This window comes from Myotis myotis, unplaced genomic scaffold (genome assembly GCF_014108235.1).
Source record: "Myotis myotis isolate mMyoMyo1 unplaced genomic scaffold, mMyoMyo1.p scaffold_m19_p_8, whole genome shotgun sequence".
NCBI classification, from domain to species: domain Eukaryota; kingdom Metazoa; phylum Chordata; class Mammalia; order Chiroptera; family Vespertilionidae; genus Myotis; species Myotis myotis.
Window position 1 is genome coordinate 29,825,543 of NW_023416390.1, and position 27,685 is coordinate 29,853,227.

Here is a 27,685-nt window from a genome sequence, read left to right on the forward strand (position 1 = left end):
ACATTTTCCATTTCATTTCCTTTCAGGACATGTCTAGTCTCTATCCTAATCTTGTCCCCCCAGTCTTGTCTCAAATGCCTTCCAGGAAAGAGTAATCTTTCCAAAAGGAAATTCTGATCATATCACATAGTAAACACTCAATTTTTGCTAAAATAACAAATTTATCCCTTAAAGTAAAATAGTTGAAGATATCAAGCATATCAAATACTGTTCATTTGCGTAAATCTACTAACATTTATAAAATACTTAACATGGTAAGTGAAACTGGGTTAACATAGGAAAAAATCACAGATCAGACAACATTTCTGATTTATACATCCAGTTGATAGATTTAAAACCCGGCTAAAATTGACATTTAAAAAACGTAATAAAAATGTGTCTGACACATAAAGTAGGTTCTATTTTACCTGGTGGGTTAGCCTTTGGGTAAGCAATGGGAGGGAATCTGCCACAAAATGAAATTCATCCGGCGTGATGCTCTGGCAGCAATTGGCCGCAATTGCTAGTGCATTTCTTTGGGCATTTATACTGAAGAACTCTAGATATAGCAAGCAGTCTGCCAAACCACCCTAAAATACAGAAAACTGTTAATGTGAAGAAATACTCTTTTTTTTAAATTTTTATTGCTTAAAGTATTACAAAGGGTATTACATATCTGTCCTTTTTTTTTTTCCCCCGCCCTTGACAATCCCCTGGCCTCCCCTACCCCCCAGTGTCTTATGTCCATTGGTTATGCTTATATGCATGCATACAAGTCCTTTGGTTGATCTTTTACCCAAGAAATACTCTTTATGAGCAATTAAAAAGCCTAATATCTTACAGAGATTACAATCTAGGAGCTGCTATAAATGTGAGTGTAAAATCCAACATTAAATGAAATATAGTGCTTTGGTAACAACACTTACCGCTTGTAGAATGGCTTTACTGTGTCTACGTGATAACATCTCCAAGGCGGTCAAGGCCTGCTCTGCCACATCAATACATTGAATTACTTGCAGCTGGGAACATAAAAAAATAGGTAACCTAAGGTTATCATTCAAATTATTTCTAGTCACTTAACCACAGTATTTTCTTTAATTTCCATCAATCTATACGGCTACTAATATGAAACCCATCATAGGAAACCAGCTTAAGCTATAACATACAGCCAAAACAGCTTCCAATAACTTTGCTGTCTTAAGACTGAAAAATGTTTTATATTGACAATAAACTATATCCAATTACGTAACTTTAATTTTAAGCTTTATTCATATTCCAAAGTTATCAGATAATGTAATTTTATCATTCATTGAAAAGGAAAGACCCTTAACATGGACCAAAACCACAACCTACCACATGAAAAAACATTCCCTTTCTCCACTGACTCATTTTATGACCTTGAGCAAGGCAGTTTGTCTATTTCAGCTTTCTCAGCTATACAATGAGGGTATAAATAGCTATAACCTCACTGAGATGTTTTCTAGAAATAATAAAATTAGTTTTTATCAAGTGCTTTAAGTTCTTCTCTGACAGATTTTAATGTGGTAATTATCATTATTAAAAATTATAAACCTTAGTTGATTTTATAGTATTTTATTAATATCAACTTTAAAATACTGCTCTGAAATGCTTTTTTGGAATCTTAGCTAAAAATATATTTTAGCTAGATAATGAATACAAACTGTGGCTTCACAACGTGAGGTACTACTTTAGAATTCAGAAGTCATGAGTCCTCAACTTGATTCCTCTACCCCTGCTTTTGAACAAATTGGGCAAAAGTAGGATTACCTTTTCTAAAAAGACAGGAATTGCATCTACGACAACAGCAGATGATCGAGGAAGGGCTTCCATCATATATGTTAAGGCTCGACAAGCATGGTTCATCTTGAAAACAAGAAGGCAATTTTTATTAAACAAAACAAACAAAAACAACCACCTCAAAATACAAAATTTGAAGTATTTTTAAAAATTAAGGACATACTTACAATATCAAAATTATGCTCCATCTGCAATAATGTTATCTGTTAAAAGATTTTATGACAAAGTATTAGAAGCTATCTATATTCTTAGAGAAAAGTCCTAGAGGAAGTATTGCTTCCTCTACACTTCAACTGAAATAGAAAAGTATTACTCAAGACTTTTACCATATAAAAATAATATCAAGTTAAAAACCTAGCATGCAGACCAGCTGGTGTTGCTCAATGGTTGAGCATCAACCTATGAACCAGGAGGTCACAGTTTAATTCCCTGTCAGGGCACATGCTCCGGGTTGCTGGCTTGATCCCCAGTGTGGGGCATGCAAGAGGCAGCATGACATTTGTTAAATAAAAATTGCCAGTACAGATTCAGGACCATAGCTTAAACTCTAGGGTTTAAATACAATATTGATCATTATCAGAAACTATGCACTAATTAAAACATAAATTAATATATTTATTCTACAAATGCATGAAGGAGTCTAAATGTATTATTTTTATTTTAGTTTCTCTTGTGGAAAAGACCTTAAGGAGATTTCAACCACATTTTTCAAAGGAGAGAATACGAAACTGCTAGGTGCATGTACTCTAATTCTCCTGAAGTAGCCAAGCTGCCAAAAAATTTCCCACTTGGGGAAACAGATCATTCATTGTTGTCTAGTTCAACAGAAAGTCTTAAATGTACTGAATTTAAACTATAAAGTACCCTTCAAATACATGTATAACTATAATAACAGACATCACATATTCTAATACAATAATCATTTAATAAGAGTGACTTTTCAGATCTCAATTACACTGGGCACAGAATACACACACACACACACACACACACATACACACCCCCCCAGAGGTTCTGATAACTTTTTTTATAAAGCACCCACTCCATTTCAGGGGTTATCAGCACACTCTATGTCTCAAATAACCTATAATCAATCAGTCACTTAAAATACTCTAAATGAAAGAGGCTGTCACATTAACAGAAAAAGTAATAAATTCTCCAATACTTAAGTTGCGTTGACCATGTTTGGGGAGAATTACTATAGATTTATTCTATTCCACCAAAAAATGAAATACAGCTTCACAAGTGCATGATAGTGTGTGTGTGTGTGTATATACATTATTATATACTATATAAAAATATATATTTTTAACTTCCAATATGTTATATATACACACACACACAGTATTCACAATATATAAATATATATTCACAATATTCAACTGTGATAAAAGATAAATCTGGACAACTCATTAACAACAGTCATTCTTAATAGCATGAGCTGACTCATGTAGGTCTAGTAAGCATTTAAATCTAATCAAGAGTTAACAAATTAAGTAAAGTTGACTGTGTCAACATTTCTGCCTAGATTTTATAGCTTCTTTATTTAACTAATAAAAACTGCATTTTTAACAGTAGACAGTAAAAGGTAAACCTGGTTCTTTGTTGCTATGTATTTTTTAATGAACACCAACAAAACAAGAAAGTTTAATTTGGGAAACAGAAGCCAGCTACTGAAGAAATCTGTAATTTGAGAATGAAAATTAGCATAGGCCAAATGTAAAAAGAAGTACAAAGGCTAATAATACCGTTTGTTTTTTTTTTGAAATATTCAGGAATCAACATGCAAAGCTTTATTAGAGGGGAACTGGTAAGATTTAAATGTTAGCTTTTTATTTATCCTGATATGACTGGCTACAGGCAAAAAAATTAATTTAATCTTTATAAGCTCTGGCCAGAGCCCAGTTACCCAACAACTAAAAATAGGCAAAACAAAAAACAACAACAACAAAAAACACCATGTCACCGTAGAGCTGACTGGTCTTCATTTAGCTCTCTCCTTAGCACTCAGTTTTACCCATAATTTGATAATGTAACCAAATGGAACAATCTGATATGTCAACGAAAATTTCATGTTTGTCAACGTTATTAGATATGTAAAAAAAACTTACATATTTTTAACTTCCAATATGCTATGAATGTATTCATGATGTTCATTTTAGTCTTTGTTAGTTCTTTATTCAGATTTAAATTATAGGCAACTTCCTTAATCTTGGACTAAGAAAATTTACCAAGCTACCATTTAAAAGACATTATGCTCAAGAGATTATCCCTTCCTTTTTCACACTAAAAGATTAAGCAATTAAGTTTAATATATCTAAATATCAACTCAATATAACTGTGTTGAAATATTATTACAAGATTTTTAAAAATTGTTTTTCTATAGTGGGTATTGTTTTGTTTTTTTCTTTTGATTTTGCTTAACAAAAAACTTTTTAAACTAGAAGGATCCATGTAGTGTTCTGGCTTGAGGGTTCTGCCATGCACACAATCATCAAACGTGAAACCTGTATGGTCCACAAAGACAATCCACAAGTGAACTGCTTGTTATTGCCTCATGTATCACAGGGATATAAAAGAAAGCATGTAAATTTTGGTATAGTAAGTCAAGAGGCCAACAATTTAAAGGTAGTCATTTAATTATCAAGAAAATTTACCAAACATCATTAGCTCTCACTCACAATATCTGTAAGCATGAAATAAAGGCACTAAGCCACACTCTACTGACTCTTAATTCTGTCGTGTTTTAAAATTCATAATGATAATAATTATACTTTCAGTAAAATACTGGAAGCATAGAGGACAACTGAGGTAAAACAAGGGGAAAACTATCTTACCAAAGCTGGAACGACACTCTTGACAGGAAACCCTCCCAGTGTCTCCTCATTTCCCATGACCAGTAATTGACACATTTCAATAACTGCCTGGAGTTGCTGGCTTTCATCACTTGCTTGCAGTCCTTGCAGAAGCTGCTGGGCCTTAGAACCTTCACAGAGGGAAAAAAAAAAAAAAGATTTTTAAACATTTAAGAAAATTATTACTAGGTAAAAGATGTGACTCTACATGGTAGCTGGCTGCTTATCTTCTTTGCCTCCCAAATGAAGAATAAGTCTATATCAGGGTTAAGACAAGCTGCTGGTAATTCAAGGTAATTAAAATGGTTGAATTTACTATGCCTTAAAGTGATTTCACAGTTATGTATATATTTCTGTCTTAAGAGTCCATCTAAAAATATATTGCAAGAAAGCCAACTTCAAAGAAATACCATCTTTAAATTTCAAAATAATATCAGTGCTAGTTAGAGCAGGCTAATTTTTGTGTTGATATAATGTGGAAAGAAAAACAAAATGAGGGGAATGTAACTAGTGAAAACAAAAAATCCTCAGTTGTGCCTACATTCATTTTTAAAGAATGAAATAGTTCATTTTATGCCCTAATAGCACAACTATCTGAAAAAACCCAAACTGACACATATGCCATTGGATATCTTATAAACATTGAGGTTAGCAATTTTAAGGACATAGATCATTTTGGCATGATCAAAATCATCATCAAGCCCTGACCGGTTTGGCTCAGTGGATAGAGTGTTGGCCTGTGGACTGAAGGGTCCCAGGTTCAATTCCGGTCAAGGGCATGTATCTTGGCTGCGGGAACATCCCCGGTAGGAGGTGTGCAGGAGGCAGCTGATCGATGTTTCTCTCTCATTGATGTTTCTGGCTCTCTATCCCTCTCCCTTCATCTCTGTAAAAAAATCAATAAAATATATTAAAAAAAAATCATCATCAATATCCCCCAGAGGATATTATGCTAAGTGAAATAAGTTAGAGAAAGATAAATACCATATGATTTGACTTTTATGTGGAATCCAAAAAACAAAATGAAGAAAGCAGAAATAAACTCTTAAATACAGAGAACAAACTGATAGTTGCCAGGTAGTAGGGAGGTTGAGAGGCTGGATAAAAAAGGTGAAGAGATTAAGAAATACAAATTGGCAGTTACAAAATAGTTCTAGGTATGTAAAGTACAGAGCTTAGGGAATATAGTCGATAATATCATAATAACTATATATGGTGTCAGGTGGATGCCAAGACTAATCAGGAGAATCACTTTGCAAGTTACATAAATGTATATAACCACCATGCTGTACACCTGAAACTAAAATAATACTGAATATCAAATAAAATTAAAAATAAATGTTGAGAGTCTCAGGAACCACTCAGGAGTCTAGGGACCACACTTTGGATCAAGGGTTGGTTGGCAAATTATTTTCCATAAAGAGCCATATTCTGCTTCCTGCTCGTTTTTCTAAAGCTTATGAACTAAAAATGATTTATGCATTTTTAAATAGCTGAAAAGTTTAAGAGTAATATTTTGTGACATGTGAAATTAAATGAATATGAATTTCAGCATCCAGAAATAAAGTTGTATAGGAATAGAGCCATGCAAATCTGTTTACGTATTGTCTGTGTCTGCTTTCATGACACAGTGAAGAGTTGCAAGAGACTCTATGGTCTACAAAGGCCAATATATTTACTATCTGGCCTTTTACAGAAAATATAAGAAAAGATAGGTAAAATGAGTAACATAACTAGAATCTATAATAAAAATCATTTAACTTTTTAAAACTAAAAAACATAATATAAAAAACTTAAAACTCACTGATAAGTTTCCAAGAAGATTAAAGACAGCAGAAAAAAGAATTGGTAAATTTGAAAGCTGGCCAATAGAAAGTTTTCAAACTGGGTAAAAGAAAAAAATTCTTATAAAAACAACAATAAAATGGAGTGAAGAGACATGCTGAGTGAGTCCAAGTTTGAATATATGTAAGATTTTGATACTCCCAGAAGGAATGAAGGAGAATATTTGAAGAGATAAGTGAGATAGGAGAAATATTTGACAAGATGATGGCAAAGAGTTTTCCAAAACTGATGAAAGATCAACTCACAGACTCAAAGGTTAAGTGAAACTCAAGCAAATGAAAAGGAAAACAATATCACATAGACCTAATATAGTCAAACTACTAAAAATTAATTACGTTTTGAAAAAGCAAATCTTAAAAGCCAGAGGAAAAGGATATTGCCTTGGAAGGACAGCAGTAAGACTTTGAAACAGAAACCAGAGAAACCAGATGACAGTACAAGTGCTGAAGATTTTACAACTGCGGGAAATATCTCTGAGAAATACAAACAAATGCAAAGAGAAATTATTATTAGCAATCATTCACTACAAGGAAAAAAAATTATTCAAGCTAAAGGGAAACAAATTCTAGAAGAAAAAAAATGCAGGAAGGAATTAAAATGGCACATATACTGGCAAACATAAAATAATATGGATGTTCTAAAATAACAATTATATCTTATTGTGTTTATGACACATGTATATGTAAAACAAATGGAAACAATAGCATTAAGGATTGCAGGAAGTAAAGTGTTAAATTTTCGTAAGCTTCTTAAACTGTCTGTATATGATAGGCTATATATGGTAGGCTATATAAACCAAGGATATGAATTATCATCTCTAGGGTAATTACTAAAAGAAGTATATAAGGATATATAATTAACAAGTTAGCAAAAGAAAAAAAAAAATGACACCACACTTTTTATACATGACAGGTAGGAAGGCAAAAATAGTAAAACTCCAAAAGAGGGTGATTTACAACATCTGCCGAATGTTATATGCATTTACCTTTTTACACAGCAATCTCCCTTTCAGAAATCTATCCTACAGATAACACAGAGAAAAATAGGAAATAACCCAAATTATTTAGCCAGTTCAAAAGGAAACTGGCTAAGTAAACTGTAGCACCATGGTGCTTTACAAAAGGAAAAAAAATTATTTCTCTTGCAATCTACATATGCAACTATGAAGAGTGGCACCAAAATATGTTGTTAAAAGCAAGGTAAGGTGTGCAAAGTTTACTACCTTTATCTAAGAAACGCAGTATGGAGGAGAGAAACCAAGATGGGGGCATAGGTAAACACCGGAAATTGCTGCCTCGCACAACCACTTCAAAAATACAACTGAAAGACAAAACGGACATCATCCAGAACCACAGGAAGGCTGGCTGAGTAGAAATTCTACAACTAGAAGGAAAGAGAAAAGCACACTGAGACTCAGAGGAGGTGCGGAAGTAAAGTTCAGAGGTACAGAGGCGCACACGGAAAGGGTTGGCAACCAAGGACCAGGTTGTCTTTTTTAATCAGGAGGGAGTCACAAGCTCCCGATGGCTCTGAACTCCAGTTTCGGGCGAGTCTCTGGGGACCCAGACTCATAAGGGGAAAAACTGGACTGTCTGGCATCAGGTGAAACTCCAGGGCGGCTTTCTCTCAGAAGTGCTTGCAGATTACTGACCTGGGGCCTCTTAGGGCAGGGCTCAGGATCAGCCATAGCTGTTTGCTCCACCCTATTGATTCCCCGAGACCCTGCCCCACCCAAGCTGTGCACAGAGGCTTTTGCACATGAATGGTCTGGCCCTTTGCAATCTAAAATTACCTAACAAACTGCAGCTGGGTAAGAGAGACCCAGAACATCCAAAAGAAGGCCCAAGGCCCCACAGCAGCTTGCATTGCTTCACAGCTGGGCCTCATCTGGGCACCTCCAAACCCCAAACAAAGAAGAGGAATCTGCAGATCTCTCAGTAGCTCCTGCTGAGTAGCCTCAGGCAGAGGCTAAATTAGCACCTCCTTAGAGATCCCAGAGCCAGTGTACCCAGTGGTCAGAGTGGGACAATCCAGATTACAACTCCTCAAATCCATAAGGGACACACTCAGGGGGCAGACTCAGTGAGCACCAAAGCCCTCACTGAAGCAAGTCTTGCCCTGTATGGGTGTCTCCAGCACAGAAGTTCTCCCACCGTAGACATAGCTGATTCTCACAGCCAATTGGCCTGGAGGTCAATTCCTCCCAGTGATACCTATAAGAATCAAGGCTTAACTACAACAAAAGTGCACACACAGCCCACAAAGGGGTGCACCAAGAGTGTCCAACTCAGGTAATTGGGGAGGCTGAGCCACTGGGCCCTATAGGACAACTAACACACAAAGCCACTCTATCAACACAGGGAAGCAGCCAAAATGCGGAGACAAAGAAACAGGTCACAAATGACAGAAATAGAGGAAAGCAAACTATTGGATATAGAGTTCAAAACCACAGTTATAAGATTTTTCAAGAATTTTCTAGAAACCGCAGATAAATTTAGTGAGATCCTCGATAAATCTAGTGAGACACTTGAGGATATGAAAAAGGACCAACTAGAAATTATGCATACACTGACTGAAATAAAGAATATTATACAGAGATCCAACAGCAGACTAGAGTATTGCAAGAATCAAGTCAAAGATTTGAAATATGAAGAAGCAAAAAACACCCAACCGGAAAAGCAAAATGAAATAAGAATCCAAAAATACAAAGATAGTGTAAGGAGCCTCTGGGACAACTTCAAGCATACCAACATCCGAATTATGGGGGTGCCAGAAGAAGAGAGAGAGCAAGATATTGAAAACCTATTTGAAGAAATAATGACAGAAAACTTCCCCTACCTGGTGAAAGAAATAGACTTCCAACTCCAGGAAGCACAGAGAATCCCAAACAAAAGGAATCCAAAGAGGACCACACCAAGACACATCATAATTAAAATGCCAAGAGCAAAAGACGAAGAGAGAATCTTAAAAGCAGCAAGAGAAAAACAGTTACCGACAAAGGAGTACCCATATGACTGTCAGCTGATTTCTCAACAGAAACTTTGCAGGCCAGAAGGAAGTGGCAAGAAATATTCAAAGTAATGAATGCCAAGAACCTACAACCAAGATTACTTTATCCAGCAAAGCTATCATTCAGAATTGAAGGTCAGATAAAGAGCTTCACAGATAAAGAAAAGCTAAAGGAGTTCATCACCACCAAACCAGGATTATATGAAATGCTGAAAGGTATCCTTTAAGAAGAGGAAGAAGGTAAAGATACAAATTATGAACAATAAATACACACCTATCAATAAGTGAATCTAAAAATCAAGTGAATAAATAATCTGAACAGAATAAACTGGTGATTATAATAGAATCTGGGGCATAGAAAGGGAGTGGACTGACTATTCTTGGGGGGGAAAGGGGTGTGGGGGATGTGGGAAGAGACTGGACAAAAATCGTGCACCTATGGATGAGGACAGTGCGGGGGGGGTGGGGTGGGGGGGGAGTGGAGGGAGGGAGAAGGCAGGGGGGTGGGGGGGGGGAACTGGATGGAGGGGAGCTATGGGGGGAAAAAAGAGGAACAACTGTAATAATCTGAACAATAAAGATTTAATTAAAAAAATTAAAAAATAAAAATAAAAAGCCAAAAAAGAAAAAGAAAAGCTAAAGGAGTTTATCACCAACAAACCAGTATTATATGAAATGCTGAAAGGTATCCTTTAAGAAGAGGAAGAAGGTAAAGATACAAATTATGAACAATAAATACACACCTATCAATAAGTGAATCTAAAAATCAAGTGAATAAATAATCTGATGAACAGAATAAACTGGTGATTATAATAGAATCTGGGGCATAGAAAGGGAGTGGACTGACTATTCTTGGGGGGGAAAGGGGTGTGGGGGATGTGGGAAGAGACTGGACAAAAATCGTGCACCTATGGATGAGGACAGTGCGGGGGGGGGGGGAGGGGGGGGGGAGGTGGAGGGAGGGAGAAGGCAGGGGGGTGGGGGTGGGAACTGGATGGAGGGGAGCTATGGGGGGAAAAAAGAGGAACAACTGTAAGAATCTGAACAATAAAGATTTAATTAAAAAAATAAAAATAAAAAAATAAAAAGCCAAAAAAGAAAAAGAAAAGCTAAAGGAGTTCATCACCAACAAACCAGTATTATATGAAATGCTGAAAGGTATCCTTTAAGAAGAGGAAGAAGAAAAAGGTAAAAGATAAAAATTATGAACAACAAATACATATCTATCAACAAGTGAATCTAAAAATCAAGTGAATAAATAATCTGATGAACAGAATAAACTGGTGAATATAATAGAATCAGGGGCATAGAAAGTGAGTGGACTGACAATTCTCGGGGGGAAAGGGGTTTGGGGGTGTGGGAAGAGACTGGAAAAAAATCGTACACCTATGGATGAGGACAGTGGGGGTGGGGGGTAAGGGCAGAGGGTAGGGTGGGAACTGGGTGGAGGGGAGTTTTGGGGGTAAAAAAGAGGAACAACTGTAATAATATGAACAATAAAGATTTAATTAAAAAATATAAAAATAAATAAAAAAGGCAGCATGTATGAAATATCTAACAAGAATTTGTTTATTTCTCAAGTAAATATCAGAAGAATAAGCCATTAAATTAACAATGGTTATTTGTGTGGGAGGAGGAAACAGAGCAAAGGGACATCAAGCAAAGAAGTGACTATGTCATTATCATTAGGAACTGGAACTTTTGGCATGGGAGAAAAAAGATACAAGATAAAGTTAATTAAAACCCGGTAGGTCTAAATTTGCATCGGCAGCATTAGTATGAACTCAATTTTTATTTACTATTTTTTAAAGTTTTTATTGACTTTTTAGAGAGAGAGGAAGGAAGAGGGAGAAAGAGACAGAAACATCGATGAGACAGAAACATCAATCACTGCCTCCTGCACATCTCCTACTAGGGACTGAGTCCAAAACCCGGGCATGTACCCTGACCGAGAATCAAACCAACGACCTCTTGGTGCATGGGATGATGCTCAACAAACTGAGCCACACTGGCTGATCATAATTTTTATTTTAAAAGATAAAATGCAACTACTTATTAGGTTTGTCCATTAAAAGTGTCTAATAACAATGATCAAAACAGTAGCAATAAATGAATATGCCTTTCCAGACTGTGGGCTCCAAATACCATTTCATATAAAAAAAATCAGGGTTCTCTGAAGAAATGTTTGTTTTCATGTATGGGGGTGTGTGGTGGAGGTGGTGAAGGAAAAAGCTAAACTTCTCACATCAGAAAGCAAGGTAGTTATGAAAAATAGCCTTAGCCTGGCCAGCATGGCTCAGTGGCTGAGCAATAATCTATGAACTATGAGGTCATGATTAGATTTTCGGCCAGGGAATATGCCCAGGATGTGGGCTCGATCCCTAGTGTGGGGTGTGCAGGAAGCGCCGAACAATGATTCTCTCTCATCACTGATGTTTCTATCTATCTCTCCCTCTCCCTTCCTCTCTGAAATCAATTAAAAACATATATTTAAAGAAAGCTAAAGATAGTATTCTATACCATAAAAAACTTAACTGGATTTATAATTATGCATAAGTTATTCTGAGTTACAAATTGAGACTTTAAAAATCGCCACTGTCATACCATACATGACAAGATTTCTGGATTATAATACATTAATTTGATGAAATGAGACCAGTGACTGTGACTGGTAATTGTACTGAGAAATCTTTCCTCCAAGGCTCATACTACAACTGTCTTTATTATATTGTGAAAAAACCCAAGATTTAAATATATGCAAATCATGCCATCAAATGCTGTAATAATCAATGTAATCATCTGAGATTCTTTACTCTTCTATAACTCAAACAAATAAGAGTCAGTCTGGCTGGCATAGCTCAGTGGTTGAGCATCGACCTATGAACCAGGAGGTCAGAGTTCGATTCCCAGATAGGGCATATGCCCAGGTTGTGAGCTGGGTCCCCATTGTGGGGGCATGCAGGAGGCAGCCAATCAATGACTCTCATCATTGATGTTTCTCTCTCTTTCCCTTCCTCTCTGAAATCAATAAAAATATATTAAAACAAAACAAAGAGTCAATCTTGCTATAAATTTTGGTTTTCTAATGATTCCAATTCAGTAATCCAAAGTATAGAAGAAAAACCTTAGAGTTCCTATATTTAAAAGAAAAATGTACAAAAGCTCTATTTTTAAAATAGGCTAAAGTTCATGAGAACTTCCTTACATTAATAGGTAAGCAATAAAAACAGCACTCAACTAATTATTAAAGGATTGGTGGGGGTTGGGGGAGGAGAACGAGTTTAAAAGTATTTACTTACTAGCTCCACTTCCAATTGTTCTGTGGAAAAGTTGTGACATCCGAGGACCAAGAGGGCCAAACAGGTGTGGAGGAAGACCCCTGGCCTCTAACAGAGCTAAAGAGAAAGAGGCAGGAGTAGGTGAGTTAATTGATGCAACTAATCCTATCTAAAAATTTGAACCAACTGATTCACCTCACATAACTGATTTGGACAATGTTACCTTCCATGTTGAACTTGAAGAGAAGCTACATTAAACGTTCAAGACCACTCTCATACTAATTATACTAATATCTGTTACTTTAAGGTATCTTAAGGTTTTATGGTGATATTAAATATCAGTATACCAGCAGGAATGATGAGAGTGGTCCAAGAAAAACTCAAAGTAAATATTTATTTTGAAGAAATTGTATGGTAAACACCCTTGTGCTGTTCTTCCTCTGATATGGGTCATGACAACCAATAATCTAAAAACATGAAAAATTAGCCCTAGCTGGTTTGGCTCAGTGGATAGAGTGTCAGCCTGTGGACTAAAGGATCCCAGGTTCGATTCTGGTCAAGGGCACATGCCTGGGTTGCAGGCACAATCCCCAGTAGGGGATGTGCAGGAAGCAGCCCATCAATGATTTTCTCACATCACTGATGTTTCCACCTCTCTCTCCCTCTCCTTTCCTCTTTGCAATCAATAAAAATATATTTAAAACAATAATAAATAAATAAAATAAAAACATGAAAAATTATTTTTACCAGTTCCAAAAAAAATAAGAAACCTGTGTTCATGAGGGTTCTAGTCAAAGAGAGATTATTGTAAGTTCCTTCAGAAATTTAAAAGCAATCTGAAACTGATTTATAAATATGTTTCTTATAAGCCTCACACTGGAAATCAGCCATCTCAAGATGATAAAAACATATACTAATCCACTTGTAAAGAGCATATATATAAAGCTGCTTTTAAAAAAGCACTAACACCATTAAAATAGCTGGAGTTTATGTACACATTTTATATCTGTTTGGAAATAGGTGATCAAGATTACAAAAGATCATGGCAAAAAAGTAGCATACTGGATGCGTTGTGTTATTAGGTACCAGAGAACAATATATTAAGCTACCCTGCCCTAGACAGTTTGGCTCAGTGGATAGAGCATCTGCCTGCAGAATGAAGGATCCTGGGTTCAATTCTAGTCAAGGGCACATGCCTGGGATGCGGACTGAATCCCCAGTAGAGGGTATGCAGGAGGCAGCCGATCAATGAGTCTCTCTCATCACTGATTTTTCTCTCTCTCTCTCCCTCTCTGATATCAATAAAAATATATTTAAAAAAAAAAACCAGCTACCCCCTTTCATAATCTTCCTTAATTTATCATCAGCTACACATGCAAACATAATGAAGAAAAATTTAAAATATTCTAAATATAAGATTTTGTCTAGTTAAACAGATAAAATGAGGAGCCAGGAAATCATTTTCTAATTCCAAACTATCAAATCACCACTAAATAAGGAGCTTTTTTTTTTTTTTTAGTACATGCATTGCTAGATTATGTTTAAAGAAACTTATCTCAATTAATTTCAACAAAGAATAGCAATATAGACAGCCCATAATAATGGTTTCTTATAAGCTCAAAACTGTCTTTACCTTGTAATCGTCCCATCTCAGAGTCATCTGATTCACTCTCCCCAGAAGTGGTCATGCCCACAGCCCCTGCAACAGAACTAGAGGCTTCAAAGGGGGAAAAAAGGGGCAAGGGTTAAAAGAGAAATATTTAAACTCATTATATTTGGTTTATCTTTAAAAAGAAAAAGGAATGAGACCATGAGTGTGTGTGTGGGGGGGTTGTTTATGGGGATGTGACCTCATCAATACCTTAATCAATAAGTACCTTTGTTCATGTAATACCTTAATCAACAAAAAAATTAAAGATAAAAAAAAATTCAAAACAAATAATAAAAAGAAAAAGGAGTGCCCTGCAGGTGTGGCTCAGTGGTTGAACCAGGAGTTCGAGGTTCAATTCCTGGTCAGGGCACATGCCCAGGTTGTGTGCTCGATTCCCAGTCTGGGCGATACAGAAAGCAGCTGATGGGTATCTCTCTTTCCCTTACTCTCTCTCAGCATGTCCTTAGGTGAGGATTCAAAAATAAATGCTTCAAAAGAAGGGAGTCTTGTACCAACTGTGTAAGAGCTGTCTGAGAATGGATACTTGCCGAAAGATGCTGAGTTAACATCATCGATTTACACTCTACACCAACTTAGAGGGTTTCAAATACTAAGAAAGTAAAGCACATTACATGGTAGTACACTTGAAATTCAAAACTAAAAATTTATAAAAAGCACATTACTCAGAAAAACTCAATATTAAGCTAATAAGTAATTCACCTTTTTCTCCAAAACTACTGTAGTGTGCTGGCAGAATTCCTGTAGAATCCACCAGGGATCCAGCCTCCAAAGTGTACTGAAGCTAGTACTGTTCTAATACCAGTGAACATGCCACATGCATTTTTAAACTTGGAAAATACCTAAATCACACTGTGGTTTCAAATATGAGTGACAAATGAAAACACAGGTGAATGTTTACGAGGGCAGGCTTAAGAACCTAATACCGTGGTCGGCAAACTGCGGCTCGCGAGCCACATGAAGCTCTTTGGCCCCTTGAGTGTGGCTCTTCCTAAGCCTAAGGAGTACCCTAATTAAGTTAATAACAATGTACCTACCTATATAGTTTAAGTTTAAAAAATTTGGCTCTCCAAAGAAATTTCAACTGTTGTACTGTTAATATTTGGCTCTATTGACTAGTGAGTTTACTGACCACTGACCTAATCCCTTGAAGCTTTTATCCTCGTAGGTAAATATACCATGGAAGAACATTTTACACTCCACTCCGCTATTACAGCCTCCAATTATATCCATGTGAAATGAACAACCTCTTATACCCTAAGGAGCAGAATGCCAAAGCCATTATATATATGCACTTCTTTTCTGAGATCTGGATTTGAGAATCACACATCCTAGTTTGTAAACTCAGGGCAAGCTTAAACATTATATGCTTCAAGTTTGCCTCATTTGTAAAATGAGGGTAACAGCACTCACACCTCAGCAGGTTGTTTAGAATTTTCAATGAAAATATATGTAAAGTGCTTAATTCTCTGTCTGCAATAGAGTGTACATACCATAACTTTAGCTATTATAATTACTGTAATGAGTCTACTTTAATAACACACTCAGCAGCTCCATTTCTGTCATCCATATGGGAATTGCCCCACTTCCATGTTCAGATTTGAAATAAACATTAAAACATTGGGAAGGATAGGCTGTGTATCATAAAAAGCTTAAATGAGTTGCATATGAAATGGATTATTTTCCCTAAATCTACCATTTAATTCCTCAGGAAAACTATTTGAAAATAAGGTACAGGAAAAAAGTCCCCTCCTATCAAAAGCGAGGCTGTCAGTTCACCAAGTAATTTATCATACATAACTAGGAAAGACCAGTGGAAAAATATTAAGCTGGACAGAAAGCTGGGAACAAAAGGCATAAAACATGGATAAGTAGTGGGCAAGCCAGAACCTTCCTGGCAAATGAGGACATGTGATCAACCACAGACATTAAACAAACAACAACCAACTAGCACATATTCTAATATTAAACAACAGTATATGAAAGGGCTTTGTTCAAAAGTATATGCTTAAACCAATGTGTTATCTTCCTGATTTAATGGCCTCATATCCATACATTTATAATGACGAACTGTAACATTTTAAATCATATCTTAATACTAGTGAGAAATATTGATGACAAGCAACATTTTAAAACATGTTAACACAACTAGCTAGGAAGTATTATCCTTCTTTTGGTATTGGTAAAGAATACATATTTAAAGCTGAAGGATGGAGGTGGCTTAACTTTTGCTATGCTAAGATATCAAGAATAAAAATAAGAAGCCCATAAAAAACAGGAGATATATGTAATATTATCAACAATAAAAAATACATTTAAAAATGAAAAAAGCCCATAAAAGTATAAATAGTATTCTTGAAGTTGCTTAGATTCAATACTTACTGATTAATAATAATACTTATTATTTTTTTAGGAATTTCAACATTCTAAATTAAAATTGAAGCAAATTAAGGCATGTCCTTACAGTTTTATAATGAATTTAAATTTTTTCAGACAATCAATGGGCTTCTACTATATGTGGTCATTAATATAAGAAGCTAAAGCAGAAAGAGACTTACTCCCTTCTGAATATAATTAGTACAAATTTGGATTTTGGAAAGAATTAACAACCACCACCAAATCCAACTTATCAAGAAACCTATAAAGTGAAATAAAACAGAACAAAAAGGTCATTTGATAATAAACATCTAGTATACTTCTGTCCCCTTTTTCATTATATTTGATATACCTAATAAGTAATTTATCTCCAAATAAACCTGTAAGATACATAAAAGCATTTTAGGGCTAAGAAGTGCCACTACCTGCAGCTCCTTGAGGGGTTTCATCTGTCCGTGCAGCTGAAGAATTTACTGTCTCCTGGTTGCTCTCAGGATCTGCCATTTTCTCCTGTCGACGAGCTTCAGCTGCTCCTCTTTTGCCCAGGCCAGAGCCTCGCCGACTACAACAGAAAAATGCCATCAGAGGCAGCACTTCCAGTGACCAAGAGCAATGAACACACAGCACAAAACTCCAATGCGTGGAGCACGAAGCCAGTTTCTTCTTTTTACATAAAAATTGTTGCAGAAAAACACTATGGGTAACAAGCAAGACGTTACATATTTAAAAGCCTTCCAAAATAATATTACTTTCATAATACAAACTTTTGTGTTGTCATCCTTACAGAAAGAAATGCCTTTTAAACACTTCCAAATAAATGAAAACGTGACTCCTTCTGTGGAAAGAATTCAATTCATTTATAATAGCTCCCTACTTCCAAGGTAAATAGTAGATCAATATACAGACTGTCAGATTGATACCTGACAAAGGGGGGAGGGAAGGAGGAAAGAAGATGGGGGAAATTCCCATCACCTAAGTTTCAGATTTCATAAATCAAAAAGTAATTATCTTAAAAATGGACAATAGCTCCACCCTTTAAAATAAAGATTTAAATATGTAATATTTATAACTAAGACAAAATTTGGGAAGACATTGTTTAGGATTAAAGCACAGTATAAGATAGTGAAAAAAGAATGACAGTCTGGCCTGTGTGGCTCAATGGTTGAGAATTAACCAATGTACTAAGAAGTCACCAGTTTGATTCCAGGTCAGAGCACACGGCCGGTTTTCGGTCTGAATCCCCAGTATAGGGCATGCAGAAGGCAGTCTATGGATCTTAATGTTTCTCTCTCTGCCTCTCCCTTCCTCTCTTTCTGAAAATCAGTAAAAACATTTATTTTTTTAAAGAATCATCAGTCATTTCTCATGAAGCAAAGTACACTTTATTAATGACTTTTTTTCTATTTTAAGAGAAAATGAGGTAGAAGCCAAAGACTTTCCCAGCTTACTACACCTTGATATGGTTCAAACAGCAGTCAAGCTACAGAGACATTAGATCAGTGGTTCTCAACCTTGGCTCCACATGAGAATTACCTGGGAATCTTTTTAAAATCCTGATTTCTGGGCCTCATCCTCCGGAAATTCTGTTTCTTTGCTACTAATGTTGTGGCCTCACCCCATAACAAAGAAACAGAATTTCCGGAGGATGAGGCCCAGAAATCAGGATTTTAAAAGATTCCCAGCTGATTCTCATGTGCAGCCAAAGTTGAGAACTACTGCATTAGATGCTGCCTAGTAAGGAACCAGAACGAAGCACACATGTAAAGGAGGCTCTGAATTACCAAAAAATAGAAGTTTTTTTTCCTCCCAATTAGTAAAGAAATGCATCCTAAACAGGAATTTATTTGGTTAATCTTTCCTACATGGTAAAACAGCTCATTCCAAACTCAATTTGCCAAGCTACAAAGTGGGACTCAAATTAATTCATTTATTTGACATTTAATTTGCACCAACCATGTGATGCACATTGTGTTGAACACTATGATTGCTGCCCTCCAGAAGTATGAGTCTAAACAGAGACAAAGACACCACTGTAAAAAAGCAATTAGTTGCAGAATCTCAACTAATTCTGAAAAAGTTTGAGATGAAGAGCATTCCAGGCAGGTGGATAAAATGTGCAATAGCATGTCTAAAAAACAATGTACATAACCTTAATGTAAAAATACTTCATTGATATTTAAAAAAGCTAACCATTATCTGAACCTTCAGCGAGTTGTAATTTTTTTGCAACTGGGGGAGGGTCTTACCTTCAACTTGAAAAAAACACAGTATAATACTACAGTGAAGCACTAATAAAACAAGGGCTGCCTGTACTGCCTAGAAACCTCAAAAGCAAATAGGTGTACTGATTCCAGATATTTCAAACAATCCAGACAGAACTAGAAAATGGAAAAGCAGAGATTAAAGTGGTCAGGGTTCTTTTCCTATGACTTACAGGAAACAAATCATACTGTTTCCTTATGTCACTATTGTACTCACTGCCAACAGCAAAGTCCATTGCTTTAGAGAAGAACTAAAGAAGTGCTAAAACCTTTCTACCAACCCGAGTTAGAAAGGAAAAGACAAACTAAAATCAGTTGCTCCATCACTGGCTTTTGGCACATTTAGTAAAGAGAACAAAGTGAATGTAAATGAAAGAAAAAGCCTAAATGGCTGTGAATAGCGAGCAGTACAAGAGCACTTGACCAACTCACGACCAAGCCTGAAAATGTGGGAATAGAGAGTCCTCCAGCTCTGCAGTCAGTGCCGTGGTTCTTTATCCACCAGGTCTGAGATCTGAGCCCCAATCAACCCAGTCACAGCAGATGTTTCTGCAGGATTTTTTTCTGAGCACCTTGAAGATGAGCATCCGGACCCCACCCACACTCCTGAGGCTGACAGGAAGGAGCCTGCTGAGAAACCAGGCTGTGGCCATCGCAGCTCTGGAGTACCTGCCTGCTGAATTCTTCAAACTACTGTTCATTCAGGCCTGCCGTGGGAGAATGCGGAAGCCCCTGAAGGTTTTGGTGCAAGCCTGGCTGGCCCTTCCCTGTCCTCCCTCTGGGGAGCTTGATGAGGCTGCCTCCAGTCATGGTCTTAAAAGCGGTGTTGGAGGGGCTTTACGGTCTGCTTGCCCAAGAGGTTCGCCCCAGGAGGTGGAAACTGCGGGTGCTGGATTTAAGGAACAAGGATGTCAACCTCTGGAGAATGTGGTGTGGACACAGCACACAGGAGTGCTCTCAGACAGGACCAGTGACTGTGCACTGCTCCAGCCCCAACATGGAGCACCCCTTGGCTCCCTTGGAGGTGTTCCTAGACCTTTACTTCAGTGAAATGGACGGGGTTAAGTTTTTCATGTACATCATCCAATGGGCCCACCAGAGAAAAGGGTTGGTAACATCTGTACTGCAAGACGCTGAGGTTTTTCGAATTGCCCTTCCAGAGGGTCAGGAAGGTCCTGGATAGGGTGCAGCTGGACTGCATCCAGGAGGTGCAAGTGGACTGCACCTGGGACCTGCCCACCCTGGGGACATTTGCTCTCTACCTGGGTCAGATGAGTAACCTGCAGAGTCTCGCTCTCTGCCACATCAAGGTGTTAGCTGAGGGGGAGGACAAACAGGAGGAGGAGGAGGAAGTGCAAGAGGAAGAGGAGCAAGAGGAACAGAAGGAAAAGAAGCAGGCCTTGGAGGAGGAATATTTGTGGGAGAGGGAGGAGCAGGAGTGGGGAAGGGAGGAACAGGAGGAGCAGGGATACTTTTCCCAATTCCTCTCTCAGATGCTCAGGCTGCAGCACCTCAAGAAGCTCTACTTGGACTCTCCCTCCTTCCCCCCAGGCCGTCTGGACCAGATGCTCAGGTGCCTGCAGACCCCCTTGGACAAACTCTCCATATGGCATTGCTGGCAGCTGACGCAATCAAACCTGACACACCTGTTCCAGTGCCCGACCTCAGGCAGCTGAAGTCCCTGCGTCTGTATGGCGCCAACCTCACTGATTTTAGTCGCAAGCCCCTCCGAGCTCTGCTGAGGCAGTGGCACCCACCCTCCAGGACCTGCGCCTAGATAACTGTGTGATGATGGACTCCCAAGTTGAGGCCATCCTGCCTGTCCTGAGCTGCTGTCACCAGCTCAGGGACTTCACCATCACTGAGAACCCCCTCTCCGTGGCCACCATAAAGAAGCTGCTGTGCCACAGAGCCGGGCTGCACAGTTTAGAGAGCAAGCTGTACCCCGTCCCCCTGGAGTGTTACAGGACCCACGAGACTGTGGACCAGGAAAGAGTTGCCCTGATCTGGGCTGAGGTCACGGAGACACTGAGGGAGTTAGGACAACCCAGGACCATCGGTCTTGACACCAAGTACTTTAGCTCTGGGGACTTTTGTGACGTGGCATTTTCATGACATGGAGCCCGGGATGTGCCCCCGTAGTGACCCTGCTCACCAGGTGCACCTAACAAGGGCTTCCTTCTGGGCCCCTGGAACCTGAAACCTTGGACTGGGGTGCAGTATGCGGGGCCACTCACGTTTCATGTTCATGCTCAGTGTGAATGGGGAAAGGGAGGGACCCAGCCTGGGTACAGGATTGCAGGGACAAAGGCTGGGGAGTTCATGGGACCTCAAAGGCAAAGTGTCCTACTATCAGAAACATGCATCTGGTTTGCTTGGGGAGGGGTTGGGGAATTGGGCTCGAGGTGCATCTGTGGGAGTTAATCCTCGGGTGGATGGTTGGAAAGGAATGGTCAGAAATAAAGACAATTTCAAAGGCCAAAAAAAAGAAAATGTGGGAATAAAATTGTCAGAAAAAGATTTTTAACTTTAACCTAAGATTCCCCATCAGTTAATAAAAGTATGTAAAAATAAATAAATAAAAATAAATATGTGAAAAAAGTAATACACTTATCACAACAAAGGTAGTTGATCTGAAAATGAGCTCCAAAACAGTAACTGGGAGATGGGAATTAAAGACGTGAAAAAATACAAACAATACATTTTTCCTTGCCAGGTAGGTGTTGTATACAAAATGAAGTACATCTCTCCCACTCACTCATTAAACTCAATAACCTGTGGCAACACTTTTAGAAACTAATTAGGCAATATTACATCCATTAAAACAGGCATCCCTGCACTAACCAGTTTGGCTCAATGGATAGAGCGTTGGCCTGCGGACTCAAGGGTCCCAGGTTTGATTCCAGTCAAAGGCATGTACCTTGGTTACAGGCACATCCCCAGTGGGGAGTGTGCAGGAGGTAGCTGATCGGTGTTTCTCTCTCATCGATGTTTCTAGCTCTCTATCCCTCTCCCTTCCTCTCTGTAAAAAAATCAATAAAATATATTTAAAAAACAAACAAACAAACAAAAAACAGGCATCCCTTTGATCCATTAATCACACTACTGGAAAATTCAGCTACCTTTAAGAAAATAACCCAAATCTGCATTAAGATGCTCACTAGAGATTTATTTGGTTGACTAGAACTTTGAAGACAATCAAATGTCCAACTACTTGGCAATAACTATGAAAACAATGTAGCAATGAAGGAAAATGTAAAGGATAAAAGTGTTATAAAAAAACTACTATAATGACAACAGACCCCATGCGTGCCCAATGCAGATACCACCCAGACCATCATGAAGTGAAGCGAAAGCCAGTGGGACCCCCAACGCCTGCAGCTGACACCTGCAGGGCCAACTCCATGGGGGAAGGGAGTACAGCTCAGAACAGGGACAATCAAGGCATGAGACTCAAAGAAGACCCAACCTCTGGGCTAAGGAGTCCCAACCACTGGACTAGTAGGGTCTTCTACCTCTCAGACCTCAATCAGATTGCACAGGGCCAGAAAAGGATAGCTGACACACATTCGCCTGCACTATAGAAGCTCCCAGGAGGCCCAGGATAGACACACGAAGTGAGCAGATCCAACAATATCAGAGCAAAATCAAGCGAGCTCCACAAATAGCAGACCCAAAGGTTTTTGAGTATGTGGTTTTGTTTTTTGGTGTGTGTGTGAATAAACTTTTTGTTTTTGTTGTTTGGGTTTTTTCTTCCATATCTCTAATTTCTCTTTCCTTTGATTCTAGTCTACGCCAGTCTATTCTTATTGTTATTAATTTTTCTTATTTTGTTTTTTCTTTTTTTCTGTTTTATTTTTCCTATCTATATCTTAATATACCCATTATTACTACATTTTAAGTTCATCATTTCACTTATTTTCTGTTTCCTCTTCTTTTCCTCTTATACCAGTGATGGTGAACCTATGACACGTGTGTCAGAGGTGACACGCGAACTCATTTTTTTGGTTGATTTTTCTTTGTTAAATGGTATTTAAATATATAAAATAAATATAAAAAATATAAATCTTTGCTTTACTATGGTTGCAAATATTAAAAAAATTCTATATGTGACACAGCACCAGAGTTAAGTTAGGGTTTTTCAAAAGGCTGACACACCGAGCTCAAAAGGTTCGCCATTACTGTCCTACACTAACTAGTTCTTTTAGCTTCCTCCTTGATTCAATAAAGCCAATTTTTCATCTTCTCTTTTCCTCCCTTTTTCTTTATATCCCCTCTAAGTCTTTGGCTGTGTGTCTTTTAGTATTCTTTTTTTTATCTCCCTTATTTGCTGAATCTAACGAATTGACCAACAAAATAAGACCCGAAGCATGGAGGCATGGAACAGATTGACATACCTTGATGTGGGAAGGGGAGACAAGAAGAGATAAACCAAAGAACTTATATGCATAGCCCATGGACATGGGCAATAGGATAGTGAAGACCAGGGGGCCAGGTGGGGGGGGGGGGGGGGGCTGGGAAGAAAGGAGTAAAGGGGTGTGGGGGGGAATGGGAGATATCTGTAATACCATCAACAATAAAACATATCGTATATAATAAAAGGCTAATACGCAAATGATTGTGATGCCCTCATGCCATAACGACTGATCAGCAGGAGGCTGCGTGTGCAGCAGGCGCGGGTGAGTGGCGCTGCATGCACAGCAAGGCCAGGGGATGTGAGGCCCTCATGCCATAACGACCGATCAGCAGGAGGCTGCATGTGCAGCAGGCGCGGGTGAGTGGCGCTGCGTGCACAGCAAGGCCAGGGGACGTGAGGCAGCATCCCCCGCTGTTACTGTTTATTTCTTAATAAATGTATATATTATTTTCATATACATTTTATTAATTTTCTTTCATCTCTGACACTTCTATTATAGAGAAAGGGCAAATAGCAATATTAAATATTTCCTCTAATTAATTCCCTTTTAATGTGCACGAATTTCGTGCACAGGGTCACTAGTATATATATAAAAATGAATATATGCATTTTATTATATACAATAAAATAAAATAAACAGCACCTTTAAAAAAAAAGCTAGTATAATTAAAGCTTAGCAAAAACATGTAAACAAATATTGGGGTAGAATGCATGAAAACAGCCCGGTTGGTGTGTTCAGTGGTTGAGCATCGACCTATGAACCAGGAAGTCATGGTTCAATTCCCAGTCAGGGCACATGCCCTGGTTGTGGGCTGGATCCCCAGTATTGGGCATGCAGGAGGCAGCTGGTCAATGATTCTCTCTCATCATTGATGTTTCTATCTCTCGCTCTCTCCCGCTCCCTCCCTCTCTAAAACTGATAAAAATATATTTTTAAAAAATTCATAAAAATAGTGATAAATTTCTTTATTCAATATTCAAGTGAAACTTTTAATAATTTTATAAATCTTACAAAGTTAATGATTTTGAGGAAAAAATCATAGACCCATCTACCCTCCTTTATAGAGGTAACAAATTCTAAAACACAGATAATGAACTAATCATAAACTGGAAAAACCCAAGTTATTACCTGGCACTAGCACAGGAGCCCGTGGTCTTTTGGCGTGTGCTCCGCCTCAAACTGGGGAGCTCAGCAGGTGGGGATTCACTGCGCTTCTTGGTAGATTTTCTTAAACCTATATATATGAAATGCAAAAGTAAAATTTTAAAGGGAGAAGTTCTCTTAAAATAAAAATTCTTCATCGTCCTGGTTCAAAGACCATAGAATCTTCTCATGGCCTCTCTAGCAGTCTGCCAGGTTTATTTAGAGAGTTTGCCTTTACTTAGCCTTTTCAAACTAGGAGAGTTCCTACCACATCTCTATTCGTCCACTACTTTTCTCCACTAACTAAAGCCAAGAGGTTTTGTTGTTGTTTTTTTTTGTATATACTACATATTCCAGAACTTTTCACTTGTTTTTTATCCTCACCCGAGAATATTTTTCCATTGATTTTTTTTTTTTTTTTTTAGAGAGAGAGTGGAGGCAAGGAGAAGAGGGGAAAGAGAAACATCCATGTAAGGGAGACACATATGCATCAGTTACATCCTCCTGATGCCTCCTCCATGTGCCCTGACCAGGGTGAGAGATGGAGCCTACAACTGAGGTATATGTCCCTGACCTGAAATCGAACCCCTGACTCTTCCATCCTTGGGCTGATGTTCTAACCACTTAGAAACCAGCCAGGGTCCATTATCACTTTATTACATTGTCTTTACACTGTCCCATTTCACCTAGTTTACATACAGTTCATAAATAAGGCTATGAGAGAATAAAATGTTTTCTTTCCTTTACACCAGCGGTTGCCAACCAGAGGTCCGAAAGGTTGCTGACCACTACTATACACCATCCTATCAGCAAGGAATATCAACTTAAACTAAAGTTATGGAATGTACAATTTACAGAATATTGTACAATTGGAGGGGTAGGGGGAAAATGAATCAAGTACACATGTTATTTTGGATGCTAATACCTTTATAGATATTAAGTTCTAAAAAGGTATAACATGTAAGTATATTACTATTTTATGAACTGGCCTGCGGGATCAGGCTAAAACCAGCTCTCCGACATCCCCGGAGGAGTCCCGGATTGCGAGAGGGTGCAGGACAGGCCAAGGAACCCCTGGTGCACGATCGGGGCCAGGGAGGGACACAGGATGTTGGCCAGCTGGGGAGGGACGATGGGAGGGCCCCAGGGGGTGTCCAGCCTGTCTCACTCATTCCCGATCGGTCAGACCCCAGCAGCAAGCTAACCTACCGGTCAGAGCGTCTGCCCCCTGGTGGTCAGTGCATGTCATAGTGACTGGTCGACCAGTCCACTGTCTGCCCCCTGGTGGTCAGTGCACATCATAGCGAGCAGTTGAGTGGCCTTAGCATATCATTAGCATATTATTGATATGCTTTGATTGGTTGAACAGATGACCAGACACTTAGCATATTAGGCTTTTATTATACAGGATGGGGAAGCCATCAGAGCATCCATCTACCCTTCCCCAACGATGTTATCATATAACATACTGTGCAGTGTGCTCTATTCAAACAAAGATCTCCAACACTGAATGGCCTACAAAGTCAACAAGCATATCTCCATTAGAACTGTGGCAGCATTTTAAATCAGTGATTCTCAACCTTCCTAATGCCGCGACCCTTTAATACAGTTCCTCATGTTGTGGTGACCCCCAATTTCATTGTTACAAATTGAACATAATTAAAGCATAGTGATTAATCACAAAAACAGTATGTAATTATTTATGTGTTTTCCAATGGTCTTACGCGACCCCTGTGAAAGGGTGGTTCGACCCTCAAAGGGGTCGCGACCCACAGGTTGAGAACCGCTATCTTAAATAGATGTTAACTTTTCAAAAACAATTGTACGACAATAATTCTCCAGATCCCAGGAAGGTTTTTTGTTTTACTTTTTATTTATTTTTTACCATTTCACTGCTTTAAAGTGAAAGATAAGAAATTCTTTACTCTTGATTTAGACTTAATTTATAACTTCAGTTTACTCACTTGGGATGGTACTTGTAGTAGAGGCCTGGTGCATGAAAATTTGTGCACTCTGGGGGGGTCCCTCAGCCTGGCCTGCACCCTCTCGCAGTCCGGGACCCCTTGGGGGATGTCCGACTGACAGCTTAGGCCTGCTCCCCCCAGGGGATCGGGTCTAAGTTGGCAGTCAGAAATCCCTCTGGCAGCCCAGGAGCCCGCTGGGAGCAGGCCTAACCTGTTAGTCGGACACCTTAGCACCACCACGGAGGTGGGAGAGGTTCCCACCACCGCCACTGTGCTGGTCAGTTATGAGCCAGCTTCTGGCTGAGTAGCACTCCCCCTGTGGAAGCACACTGACCACCAGGGGGCAACTCCTGTGTTGAGCATCTGTCCCCTAGTGGTCAGTGTGTGTCATAGCGACTGGTAGTTCCCCCATTAGGGTCAATTTGCATATTACCCTTTTATTATATAGGAGGATAATGGAAGTTGCCAAGTGAAAAGCAAGCTACTCAAGAATCTTTAATGACAGGCCAGTGTGGCTCAGTGGTTGAGCCATGCACCAAGAGATCACTGGTTTGATTCGTGGTCAAGACACCTGCCCTGGTTGCAGGCTCCATCCACAGTAGGGGGTGTAGGGAGGCAGCCCATCATGTTTCTCTCTCATCCATGATTCTATCTTCCTCCCTTCCCCTCTCTCTAAAAAATCCATGAAAATATGAATATTTTATTTTTTTAATATATTTTATTGATTTTTTACAGAGAGGAAGGAAGAGGGATAGACAGAAACATCGATGAGAGAGAAACATCGATCAGCTGCCTCCTGCACACTCCCCATTGGGTATGTGCCCGCAACCAAGGTACATGCCCTTGACCGGAATCGAACCTGGGACCCTTGAGTCCACAGGCTGACGCTCTATCCACTGAGCCAAACAGGTTAGGGCATAAATAGTTTTTTAAATACATTTTTATTGATTTCAGAAGGAAGGGAGAAGAATAGCTGAATATATTCAGGTATTCAGAATCACTATTTTTTAATGTTAAAAAAATTCAGAAATTATTTTTAATATTTCAGGAAATATTAAATTATACCTATC

At 38.6% G+C, this 27,685-nt stretch overlaps 1 protein-coding gene across 31 annotated transcripts in view; it reads right to left on the reverse strand.

Moving 5' to 3' along the window:
- TRIP12 (thyroid hormone receptor interactor 12) overlaps positions 1 to 27,685 on the reverse strand; it is a 128,849-nt gene that overhangs the window by 42,358 nt on the left and 58,806 nt on the right. For 28 of the 31 annotated variants that reach the window (XM_036318806.1, XM_036318808.1, XM_036318824.1 and 25 more), the window contains 9 exons: positions 24,637 to 24,742; positions 17,255 to 17,391; positions 14,418 to 14,501; positions 12,806 to 12,901; positions 4,635 to 4,783; positions 1,965 to 2,000; positions 1,768 to 1,863; positions 906 to 998; positions 408 to 569 (listed from right to left, as the gene is read on the reverse strand). In XM_036318806.1, the coding sequence (XP_036174699.1) occupies positions 408 to 569; positions 906 to 998; positions 1,768 to 1,863; positions 1,965 to 2,000; positions 4,635 to 4,783; positions 12,806 to 12,901; positions 14,418 to 14,501; positions 17,255 to 17,391; positions 24,637 to 24,742 (959 nt within the window). The remainder of the gene's footprint in view (positions 1 to 407; positions 570 to 905; positions 999 to 1,767; positions 1,864 to 1,964; positions 2,001 to 4,634; positions 4,784 to 12,805; positions 12,902 to 14,417; positions 14,502 to 17,254; positions 17,392 to 24,636; positions 24,743 to 27,685) is intronic. The other 3 variants (XM_036318813.1, XM_036318830.1, XM_036318834.1) reach the window with 2 other exon arrangements.